The 12,984-nt window shown below is 38.2% G+C and overlaps 1 protein-coding gene across 9 annotated transcripts in view; it reads left to right on the top strand.

The window, feature by feature from the left end:
• NMU (neuromedin U) overlaps nucleotides 1-9,459 on the top strand; it is a 183,202-nt gene extending 173,743 nt beyond the window's left edge. For 8 of the 9 annotated variants that reach the window (XM_088836061.1, XM_088836058.1, XM_088836060.1 and 5 more), the window contains 3 exons: nucleotides 1,621-1,674; nucleotides 2,543-2,582; nucleotides 9,298-9,440. In XM_088836061.1, the coding sequence (XP_088692187.1) occupies nucleotides 1,621-1,674; nucleotides 2,543-2,578 (90 nt within the window). In that variant the 3' untranslated portion in view covers nucleotides 2,579-2,582; nucleotides 9,298-9,440. Of the gene's footprint in view, nucleotides 1-1,620; nucleotides 1,675-2,542; nucleotides 2,583-9,297 lie in introns of all 9 variants that reach the window. The other variant, XM_088836062.1, reaches the window with a different exon arrangement.
• Nucleotides 9,460-12,984: the final 3,525 nt, after the last annotated feature.

The following is a 12,984-nucleotide window of genomic DNA, read 5'->3' as shown; positions in this document are numbered from 1 at the left end:
AGTGTAAGATTTCAATTTAAAAATCCAGTTTCTTAAAATACACCAGCAAACTTACTAGTTTACTACAACATTTCAGTGTTATTTGCAAAATCAAAACTACTCAGTAGTGTGGCCAATTTGGTGCTTTGTCTCAACGTTCCACCTTGAGTGAGACGATATTTTCAGATAAGTAGCTGATAGCATGAACTCTTAACTTGGTAGTAATATCTTATTGAACAAATGATAGCTCCTTAAAGTATTTCACAGCAAGCTAGGTTTCCTAGGAATCTATGAGAAAAGACAGTAAAACACGAATTTTAAAAAAAAATTACAGTTAAGTACTGACTTTTCTGGGCCTAAATCGCTGAATTTTAAACCATATTTTTAATAGTGAAATATTTTGGGTTCTTAAAGAAAATGAATTTTCAGATTTTAGTAGAGTCAAACACTTTCCTTACATTTCTTTGCTGGACATCCTCACTTCCATCCCAACATGGTTTTTAGCGTTACCTCCCAAATTCTTTTATATACTATTCTATCACCAATGATAAGACTAAAAAGAACTGTGTGTTTGAATTTGAAAACTTTAAATTTGGGCACATTTTAATCTATATGTTATCCTATCTTTCTTTTTCTCTGCTTAATAAAAAATACATAGCTGTTCTTATATAACCATATAAATATATAGTTTTTATACTTACATTTTTAAATATTAAAAATTTCCATCTTTAAAGTAATTTGGGGGGATTTATAGTCAGGATGAGAATTAGGTATAGAATGTTCAGAATTTAAGATACATTTGTTATAAAGCAAGGATTTCAAAATTTTAATAGCTGTCAGGGACATTTCTTAAAATCTAAAAATATGATTATGTTTATGGAATATTTGAAAAGGGTCTTGATGACAAATTTCATAGTGATTGCTGTCCTGATATTTATATAGGTAGTTTTTGAAAATAGAAAACTGCAAGAAGCAACTTTATAGAAATCATAAAATGTTACATATTTTTCTATTAAGTTTGAAATGAAATGTTTGAAAAAAGAAACAGTTCAAAATATATCCACTGTGAATAATCAGTTTGTTCCTATTTTTGTTTACCATTTCAGTGAATATAAGTATATGGGGAAAATTTCCTCTGAAGTCTCAATGAATAAATATAGTTTACCAAAGTTATCCCTCAATTTCAATTTAAATTCCTGTATTCATGTATTTTAGCTATGACACAGTTCTATTTTATATTTTTTGCCTGTTCATTTGTTAGTACATGCAACATGTACTATAAAGAAATTATTTTATTCTAACAAAATGCTGAAAGGAGATTTTAAATGTAGTTACGTATCTGTGAAATGTCTTCTGCCTACTTGTTGATGAATATATATACAATTGACAAATTTCCTGAATATAGAATCTGTTAGACTATTAAGGAAATAAGATTAAAATACAACACTCTGATCTAACTGCTAGTATCACTGAAAATTCTTTAGGTGTAAATACAAAAATTACTTAATGATATGAATTATATACACAAATCCTTGATTCCCTCTTTATTTAATTATGGTGGTTGAAAATAACTATATCCTCAAGAAGCATTTGCACTTACTTTTACTGTTTGATTTTTAATATCCTCATTTTCTCTTCTAGGAAGAATTCCAAGGTCCTATTGCAAGCCAAAGTAGAAGATACTTTTTATTCAGGGTATGCATATACTATAATTCTTTAAAAATTCAATCAATATCAGCATTGAAAAGTATTTTCACTGTGCATTTATTTATATTAACTTGTAAGTTTTAATTGTTTTTAAGTTTATCCCAAGATATTTGATATCAAGTGTTACATTCTGAAATTCACTTCTGTCACCACCATATTGCTCTATTATTATGGTATCTCTGATCTCTTCTCTAATCCAGTATTCATGTTAGTAAATACCTCAAATGGCATTCACTTGTTTCATAGTTTAGTTCCATAATGTTTCATGTGCAGGAAATAAGTGTCTTAAAGATGTGTTACTCCTTAAGTTTTTTTTTTTTGGTTGCACCATGTGGCATTCAGGATCTTAGTTCTGTGAACAGGGATTGAACCCATGACTTCAGCTGTGGAAGCACAGAATCTTAACCACTAGACCACTAGGGAAGTCCTGATATTACTCCTTAAGTTCTAATGAAATATTGAGCTAAAGAAATATTAGCCAATGGAGTATTTAGTTAAGGAATATCAACATTATTATAAAGTCTGCTGCTGCTGCTGCTGCTGAGTCACTTCAGTCGTGTCCGACTCTGTGTGACCCCATAGACGGAAGCCCACCAGGCTCCCCCATCCCTGGGATTCTCCAGGCAAGAACACTGGAGTGGGTTGCCATTGCTATATAGTAAGATTTGCATTTTGGAAACTATTTCTAACAACAAATTGGAGGAGAATGGGCTGAAGGAAGGAGGAAAATAATAGATAAGGAAAACACAGACAAGGAAGAAATAATACCACTCATTGAGATCATTAGTCTGCTTTCTATGAAAATTAATTTCCCTCCTCAGTTACATTGTTTTGTTTCCAACTTACTATTTTCCAGCCACGCAATGGAAGAAGATCAGAAGGTTACATTTAAAATGGTATGTGTTCACAATTCAACTCAGTTTGGAAATTTCTGTCATTTTCACATCTTCACAAATTAACCTATGCTCAGTATATTTCTATTATTTGATTAATGTATACATTAATATTCTATATAAACACTGAAAGATAGAGGCTGTGAGGACTTCATATGATGGAAAATGCTAGTGTTTTAGGGCCAGATTTTCTTTGCCCATGTTGTATGCGCCTCACACTGTGTCACAATAGTGATCATCAATTTTGCAGACATTGACTAATCATCATTTACTGTACAAGTAGAATATGTCAGAGGTTTTGTATTTATTTTGGTAATCAGTATCCACAATAGTGGGCCAGAACTTACAGACTGAATGCCTTTCTGTCCTCCAAGAATATTCAAAGATTCTTTGTAAGAGTTGTGCTTACCATCTTTCAGTTCAGTTCAGTTCAGTCGCTCAGTCGTGTCCGACTCTTCGCAACCCCATGAATCACAGCACGCCAGGCCTCCCTGTCCATCACCAACTCCCGGAGTTCACTCAAACTCATGTCCACAGAGTCGGTGATGCCATCCAGCCACCTCATTCTCTGTCGTCCCCTTCCCCTCCCGCCCCCAACCTTTCCCAGCATCAGAGTCTTTTCCAGTGAGTCAACTCGTCGCATGAGGTGGCCAAAGTATTGCAGTTTTAGCATCAGTCCCTCCAATGAACACCCAGGATTGATCTCCTCTAGAATAGACTGGTTGGATCTCCTTGCAGTACAAGGGACTCTCAAGAGTCTTCTCCAGCACCACAGTTCAAAAGCATCAATTCTTCGGCGATCAGCCTTCTTCATAGTCCAACTCTCACATCCATATATGACCACGGGAGAAACCATAGCCTTGACTAGACGGACCTTGGTTGGCAAAGTAATGTCTCTGCTTTTCAATATACTATCAAGGTTGGTAATAACTTTCCTTCCAAGGAGTAAGCGTCTTTTAATTTCATGGCTGCAATCACCATCTGCAGTGATTTTGGAACCCAAAAAAATAAAATCTGACACTGTCTCCACTGTTTTTCCATCTATTTCCCATGAAGTGATGGGGCCAGATGCCATGATCTTTGTTTTCTGAATGTTGAGCTTCAAGCCAACCTTTTCACTCTCCTCTTTCACTTTCATCAAGAGGCTTTTGAGTTCCTCTTCACTTTCTGCCATAAGGGTGGTGTCATCTGCATATATGAGGTTATTGATATTTCTCCCGGCAATCTTGATTCCAGCTTGTGCTTCCTCCAGCCCAGCGTTCCTCATGATGTACTCTGCATATAAGTTAAATAAGCAGGGTGACAGTATACAGCCTTGACGTACTCCATTTCCTATTTGGAACCAGTTGGTTGTTCCATGTACAGTTCTGACTGTTGCTTCCTGACCTGCATACAGGTTTCTCAAAAGGCAGGTCAGGTGGTCTGGTATTCCCATCTCTTTTAGAATGTTCCACAGTTTATTGTGATCCACACAGTCAAAGGCCTTGGCATAGTCAATGAAGCAGAAATAGATGGTTTTCTGGAACTCTCTCGGTTTCTCCATGATCCAGTGGATGTTGGCAATTTGATCTCTGGTGCCTCTGCCTTTTCTAAAACCTGCTTGAACATCTGGGAGTTCACGGTTCACATATTGCTGAAGCCTGGCTTGGAGAATTTTGAGCATGACTTTACTAGCCTGTGAGATGAGTGCAATTGTGCAGTAGTTTGAGCATTCTTTAGCATTCCCTTTCTTTGGGATTGGAATGAAGACTGATCTTTTCCAGTCCTGTGGCCACTGCTGAGTTTTCCAAATTTGCTGGCATATTGAGTCCAGCACTTTCACAGCATCATCTTTCAAGATTTTAGCTCAACTGGAATTCCATCACCTCCACTAGCTTTGTTCGTAGTGATGCTTTCTAAGGCCCACTTGACTTCACATTCCAAGATGTCAAGCTCTAGGTCAATGATCACGTTATCATGACTATCTTGGATGTGAAGATCTTTTTTGTACAGTTCTTCTGTGTATTCTTGCCACCTCTTCTTAATATCTTCTGCTTCTGTTAGGTCCATACCATTTCTGTCCTTTATCGAGCCCATCTTTGTATGAAATGTTCCCTTGGAATCTCTAATTTTCTTGAAGAGATCTCTTGTTTTTCCTATTCTGTTGTTTTCCTCTATTTCTTTGCATTGATCATTGAGGAAGGCTTTCTTATCTCTCCTTGCTATTCTTTGGAACTCTGCATTCAGATGCTTATATCTTTCCTTTTCTCCTTTGCTTTTCGCCTCTCTTCTTTTCACAGCTATTTGTAAGGCCTCCTCAGACAGCCATTTTGCTTTTTTGCATTTCTTTTCCATGGGGATGGTCCTGGTCCCTGTCTCCTGTGCAATGTCAAGAACCTCTGTCCAGAGTTCATCAGGCACTCTATCTATCAGATCTAGTCCCTTAAATGTATTCCTCACTTCCACTGTATAATCATAAGGGATTTGATTGAGGTCATATCTGAATGGTCTAGTGGTTTTCCCTACTTTCTTCAATTTAAGTCTGAATTTGGCAATAAGGAGTTCGTGATCTGAGCCACAGTCAGCTCCTGGTCTTGTTTTTGCTAACTGTATACAGCTTCTCCATCTTTGGCTGCAAAGAATATAATCAGTCTGATTTTGGTGTTGACCATCTGGTGATGGTAAACGTAGAAACGTAGAAAAACGTAGAAAGACAGGAGAACATGACTTCTGCTTTGGTACTCCCAGAGTTTCCATATTTGTGTTGGAGATACAGTAGACCCTTAGTAGCTATTGAATGGCCCCACACATACTTAATAAATATGTTAATCTTAATACTTATTATACTATAAATTTTAAAATTAAATGCACACTGATAGATTTACACCAGAGAAATAAAACTATATTCTACAAACTTAAGTAATCCTAAATGCAGATTCTATGCTGAACATACTTTTGCAAATATTTCATTCATATAATTTAATCTCAGCCCTTGAGTACATATTTATCTTAAGAATGTAAAATTCTTAATATTTTTTCATAGAAACAAAAATCAAATCATATATTTTAACTAAAAAAGATAACACCAAAATTATACAATTTCTAGAAAATGAATCTAATGAAAACACACATGTTAAAACTTATGGACTCTGACAGAACCATATTTTGTGGAAAATTCAAGACTTTAAGCACTATCAAGCAAGAAAGCCATGAAATTAAAAGACGCTTGCTCCTTGGAAGAAAAGTTATGACCAACCTAGACAGCATATTAAAAAGCAAAGACATTACTTTGCCAGCAATGTTCCACCTAGTCAAAGCTTTGGTTTTTCCAGTAGTCATGTATGGATGTGAGAATTGGACTGTAAAAAACGCTGAGCACTGAAGAATTGATTGTTTTGAACTGTGGTGTTGCAGAAGACTCTTGAGGGTCCCTTGGACTGCACAGAGATCCAACCAGTCCATCCTAAAGGAAATCAGTCCTGAATATTCATTGGAAGGGCTGATGTTGAAGCTGAAACTCCAGTACTTTGGCCACCTGATGCGATGAACTGATTCATTTGAAAAGATCCTGATTCTGGGAAAGACTGAGAGAGGGAAGAGAAGGGGACGACAGAGGATGAGATGGTTGGATGGCATCACCAACTCAATAGACATGAATTTGAGTAAACTCCATGAGTTGGTGAAGAACAGGGAGGCCTGGCGTACTGCAGTCCATGGGGTTGCAAAGAGTCAGACACGACTGAGCGACTGAACTGAACTGAAGCAAGAAAGAGTGAGTGAATTAGGAATTTAAGTCAGTAAGTCAAAAAGAACAATGAGTTAAACCTCAGGAAAGCAGAGGAAGAATTATAAAATGGAAGATGAAATTAATTGATTATAAAATAGTAAAATATAAGGACTTGTAAATAGACCAAAAATCTGATTTTTTAATAAAATATGTAAGAAACTCTCCTAATTTTCCTAGTCTGATAATCAATGAAAAAGAAAGAAGCTATAAATATACAAAAACGCAAATGAAAAGAGAGAAATGAAAACAGATATAAAAGTAATGGGAATCATAAAAGTACTTTGCAAGTCACTGTGGCTATCAGTTTGAAAACCTATATAAAATGGAGGCTGTATAACAAATTAGCTGCTACCAAAATTGACCTCAGAAAAAAGAAAAAAAATCTAACTAGACTGATGACTTTGTGGGGAAAAAATTGAGAACATTATCTGGGAATTCTCCCCTCAAGTTATTAGGACAAGAAATTTTGGATTTCCCAGCTCAGAGAAGGAAGAAAAATTTCAAATACTTTTATGAAGTCAGCAAATACTAATACCAAAACCTTACAAAGTTAGTGTAAGAAAGGAAACTGTAGGTCAATTTTATTTATAAATATCAATGCAAACATTAAAAATTATAGAAAATAGTATTCAGCAATATAGTGAAAGAATTATCTAACCCCATGAAGTGAAGTTCATTCCATCAACTAAGATGGTTTAACATTAGGAAGTATAAGAAAATATTTTCACCTTTAAAAGAAAAATTATATGCACTTTGCTTTACTGCACCTCACAGATATATTTTTTACAATTTGAAGGTTTGTGGCAACTCTGTGTTGAGCAAGTTTATCAGTGACATTTTTTCCAATGGCATTTGCTCAATTCATGTGTTATGTCTCATTTTGGTAATTCTTTTAATTCTTCAAACCTTTTTCATTATCACTATATTTTTTACAGTGATCTCTGAACAGTGATCTTTGATACTACTGTTGTAATTGTTTTGGGGGTGCCATGATCCACATCCATGTAAGGTGGCAAAGTTAATTGATAAATGTTGTGTGTGTTCTGACTGCTCCACTGACCAGCGATTCCACTGTCACTCTCCCTCTTGTTGAGTTTCTCTATTCCCTGAGACACAATTCAGTTTTGAAAGAAGTTCTACAATGAATGCTGCTGCTGCTAAGTCACTTCAGTGGTATCCGACTCTGTGTGACCCCATAGACGGAAGCCCACCAGGCTCCCCTGTCCCTGGGATTCTCCAGGCAAGAACACTGGAGTGGGTTGCCATTTCCTTCTCCAATGTGTGAAAGTGAAGTCGCTCAGTCGTGTCCGACCCTTAGCGACCCCACGGACTGCAGCCTACCAGGCTCCTCCATCCATGGGATTTTCTAGGCAATAGTACTGGAGTGGCTTGCCATTGCCTTCTCCGCTACAATGAATAAAATGCTATTAAACAGTATTGTTTGCTACAGAGAAATTGTTCCTGAAAGGAAGAGTCAATCAATGTGGCAAACTTCATTGTTATTTTAAGAAAATGCCACAGCCATCACAGCCTTCAGTGACTTCAGCAGCTATCAACATGGAGGCAAGACCCTCCACCAGCAAAGAGATTATGGCTTGGTGATGGCTCAGATAGTGGTTAGCAATTTTTAGCAATAAAGTATTTTTAAATTGAGGTGTGTGCATTGGTTTTTTTTTGGACATGATGCTATTTCACACTTAACTATTGTATAGTATAAACATAACTTTTCCATGCACCAGGAGACCAAAAAATTTGTGACTTTTTTTACTGAGATTGTCACTGGAACCGAACCTGCAGTGTCTCTGAAGTATGCCTATAGATACTTTGGTAAAGTGCCACATGCATTTGTGATGTTTTCAAAGAAGATCCTATAGAAAGAAATTAGAAAAGAAATTAACAATATTTATATAATGGTCTCAAACAAAGTCAGTAGAAGGCTTGATAGTAAAACATTTTGGAGTATTTCTATTAACATCAGAAACAAAACAAGGATGTTCTGTCTCCTTTTATTTCATGTAGTTCTTAATGCAATAGCCAATTTAGTTAGACAAGAAAAAAATAAAAGATACAAATATTGGAAAAGTGAAGAAAAAATTTCATGTGCTCATGGGACATACTTATGAACTTGAATCAACTATGCTATGCTATGCTAAGTCACTTCAGTCGTGTCCGACTCTGTGCGACCCCATAGATGGCAGCCCACCAGGCTCCCCCGTCCCTGGGATTCTCCAGGCAAGAACACTGGAGTGGGTTGCCATTTTCTCCTCCAATGTGTGAAAGTGAAAAGTGAAAGTGAAGTCGCTCAGTCATGTCTGACTCGTAGCGACCCCATGGACTGCAGCCTACCAGGCTCCGCCGTCCATAGGATTTTCTAGGCAAGAGTACTGGAGTGGCTTGCCATTGCCTTCTCCAAATCAACTATATCTGGTATTAACTCTTGTTTCAACAAAGGCTTATGTTACATCAAGAATATGAGCAAACATTCCTAATTTTTACTTGTTTCAAGGAACTAGAACAAAGAGTTAATGAAAAAGAAATATCTTTTATAATATTATAAATGTTGAGACATTATAAAATATGAACACAAAAATTTAATACTAAGTGGGAAAAGTGTCTGATTTTAACACCAAATTAAGTGTGAAAGTGAAGTTGCTCAGTTGTGTCTGACTCTGCGACCCCATGGACTATAGCCTACCAGGCTCCTTCATCCATGGAATTTTGCAGGCAAGAGTACTGGAGTGGTTTGTCATTTCCTTCTCCAGGAGATCTTCCCAATCCAGGGATCGAACCCCAGTCTCCCGCATTGCAGGCAGACACTTTACCATCTGAGCCACCTGGGAAGCCCATTTATAGAGATGTCTATAGTAAAGGAAGTATATATAGACTTGTATATGTATATATTCATCTACCCATTTGTATTTAAACTTTTCTTTTTTTTTTTTTTTTAAACAGAATCCCAGCTATATTCTGCAGTATCAACGCTATGGGATATAAAATGTACTGACTTTTTTTCCTTTACTTCTGAAAAGCAATTCTTGCTAAGTTTAACAAGTTTGAGAATCCCTGTGTTGTAAACATTCTTAGTAAAAGTTGACTGAGATTGTAAATGTTTAATTTATTGAAAATTAAAGAAGCATCTTAAAATATTTTTTCTTAGTGTTTAATGATAGTGTATAATAAAGCTGTAAATAATTATGTTCCCTAGATTCTTGAAGCTGTTGATGGTACTCATATACAATGTGCTTTAGTTATTTTTATTTAAGACACTTAGTAGAGCTGAGTTTTAAGGAGCTATTTTAATTTTTTCTGTTTGGATTTCATCAGCAACAAAATACCAGCTCTTACAAAATACCAGAATGTCAAAAAGCTAGCAGTCTTTGAATGTGCATGCCAATTAAAACTATTGCTAGTTGGAGGATTTGGCCATGATTAATCCAATAACCCAATAAGCAAGTTCTGATTTATATACCATAACATAGTCTGATTGCTGCAAACATATCAAGAGCCAGCTTTTTCTACCAAGTAGTGAAAGTGAAAGAAAGTGAAGTCGCTCAGTTGTGTCCGACTCTTTGCGACCCCGTGGACTGTAACCTACCAGGCTTCTCCATCCATGAAATTCTCCAGGCAAGAATACTGGAGTGGGTTATCATTTCCTTCTCCAGGGGATCTTCCTGACCCAGGGATCAAACCTGGGTCTCCTGCATTGGAGGCAGACGCTTTAACCTCTGAGCCACCAGGGAAGCAGTATTAAGTTTATTTGTTTAAATTTTTTTTTGGAATATAGTTGATATACAATGTTGTGTTAGCTTCCACTGTACAGCAAAGTAAACTAGTTGTACACATATACATATATCCACTTTTGTAAAGATTCCCATATAGGTCATTACAGAGTATTTTGTAGAGTTTTCTGTGCTATATAGTAGGTCCTTATTAATTATCTAGTTGTTTCACCCTGCAGCATCTAAAAGGCAACCAGCCTTGTTCATTACCAGAAAGAATACATTCTTACTAGTAGAGAATCATGAACACAGTGGGTGAACTTTTTTACATCAAATCAGTGTTTAGTGGGCACAACTAATGTCATGCGGATGTTGAGATTATCTCCCTTCAGTTTCCCCTGGGTTTTCCCTTCTGATCTGGCCTCTTGGATAACTGCCTTCTCTACCAGCAGGTTGCTAACTGAGTAGAGAAGCCTGGCTGTCTGTGTGGGTTCAATTAGGTCTTACATTCTTCAGAGTATCTAATAAACTTTTGTCTTACTAATGATGACCATTGATTATAGCTTAAATTATGCCTTTTCCTGACAAAGTCCCTGAATTTCACTTATTGTCAATCCATGTGAAAAACATAAGAAAGAAGGAGCAGAAGAGAACAAAAAATATCTACTTTAAAAAATGAATTGACAAGATGGGAACTTGAGACCCAGAGTGTTGCCAGAGCTGCTCTATGTCTTTGCTCAAAACCTGCCAACCCCCACCTCTAGCAAGAGTTAATATAAATCTTTAAACTAAAGGCTCCAGAGATAATAAAGGAAGCTACAAACAAAAACCAGATGTAACCAGCTGGGACCTAGATGTTCACAGATCTGACCTCCATGAGACTCTGCATCTCATTATACATTGATTTTACCATATTACCATATTAAATGACACAACTTCTAATTGGCCAAGATCTGACATTAAGAACCAAAAAGGATAAAAAGGAGTGGCATTCCATACCCCAGAAGACTAATGCATATGCCTTCCCATCATTAGTCTCACTCCTCCTCCCTTTGTCTTTACTCTTTAAAATTAAGTCCCTCTCCTTATCTGCGCAAGAAGTTAATCTGTGAACTTAGTTCCCACTTCTCCATTCTTTGGCCACTGAACAAAGCTTGTGCTCTATCTTTCGTTCCGTTCCGTCGCTCAGTCGTGTCCGACTCTATGTGACCCCGTGGACTGTAGCCTACCAGGCTTCTCCATCCATGGGATTCTCCAGGCAAGGATACTGGAGTGGGTTACCGTTTCCTTCTCCAGGGGATCTTCCCGACCCAGGGATCGAACCCGGGTCTCCTGCATTGGAGGCAGACGCTTTAACCTCTGAGCCACCAGGGAAGCCTCAGTTCAGTTCAGTTCAGTTCAGTCGCTCCGTCCTGTCCGACTCTCCGCGACCCCATGAATCACAGCACGCCAGGCCTCCCTGTCCATCACCAACTCCCGGAGTTCACTCAAACTCATGTCCACAGAGTCGGTGATGCCATCCAGCCATCTCATTCTCGGTCGTCCCCTTCTCCTCCCGCCCCCAACCTTTCCTAGCATCAGAGAGTCTTTCCAGTGAGTCAACTCGCCGCATGAGGTGGCCAAAGTATTGGAGTTTCAGCTTTAGCATCAGTCCTTCCAATGAACATCCAGGATCGATCTCCTTTAGAATGGACTGGTTGGATCTCCTTGCAGTACAAGGGACTCTCAAGAGTCTTCGCCAACACCACAGTTCAAAAGCATCAATTCTTCGGTGCTCAGCTTTCTTCACAGTCCAACTCTCACATCCATATATGGCCATGGGAAAAACCATAGCCTTGACTAGACGGACCTTTGTTGGCAAAGTAATGTACCAGGGAAGCCTAGCTTTGGTTTTTTTATTGGGCTGATGGAACTTGAAGGGATAAAGAAACCACCCCAGCCAAGACAGAGAACTAGTGCCTGTCTAGAGGCCTAAGCAAGGTCCATAGGACTTAACTTGCTAAGGAATGAGCTCTAAAGCCCCAAATGTACAGGGCAACCTGAGCTAGCATTATGCACAGTAATTCAACTAGCCTGGATTTGGGAGGGTCAGAATAAGAAAGGAAGTTGATGGCTAATTCAAGCAGCTCCCAGGGCCTGTTGGAAATCTAGTGAAACTTAAGGTCACTTAATGTTTGGAGGTGCTCTCCTGATAGTAAAAAGAAGAAAGAGGAGAAAAAGAAGGAGGGAGGAAGGTGGGAAGAAGAGGGTGGAGAGGGGAGGAGGAGGCAGGGAATAAGAAAAAGAAGAAAATATAACAAACACTTACAGGCCATTGCTGCTGCTAAGTCACTTCAGTCTTGTCCGACTCTGTGTGACCCCATAGACGGAAGCCCACCAGGCTCCCCCGTCCCTGGGATTCTCCAGGCAAGAACACTGGAGTGGGTTGCCATTTCCTTCTCCAATGTGTGAAAGTGAAAGTGAAGTCGCTCAGTCGTGTCCGACCCTTAGCGACCCCACGGACTGCAGCCGACCAGGCTACTCCATCCATGGGATTTTCTAGGCAAGAGTACTGGAGTGGCTTGCCATTGCCTTACAGGCCATTAGGAGTGCAGAATTTGTATTAACTGGGCACTACAGATGGAGAGGTCCAATGCTGAGCCCGAGTTTAAAACTGTCACTAAAACCATTTTTTCTTCTTTTTCAAATCTTTTCACATCTTTGTGATTATGGGTATAACCGTGTTTGGCAATAGCATCTGTTTTTCTCATGTTCCTGACAGCTCACAGTTCCTTTCCTTAATTGAAACACCAAGGTATCAAACTATTTAGGTTTCGTACCTAAGGACTGAGCTTCCTACGTAAAAGCAATGGGTTTTTAAGATGGAGGAGAATCATTTGAGAATCTGATGAAAGCTCTCGTCCTGAAATACACCCCCAAA

Source organism: Moschus berezovskii, chromosome 5, assembly GCF_049115385.1.
Source record: "Moschus berezovskii isolate FMDL1 chromosome 5, NW_MosBer_1.0, whole genome shotgun sequence".
Classification (NCBI taxonomy): Eukaryota; Metazoa; Chordata; class Mammalia; order Artiodactyla; family Moschidae; genus Moschus; species Moschus berezovskii.
This window is presented reverse-complemented; position numbering and strand designations above follow the sequence as displayed.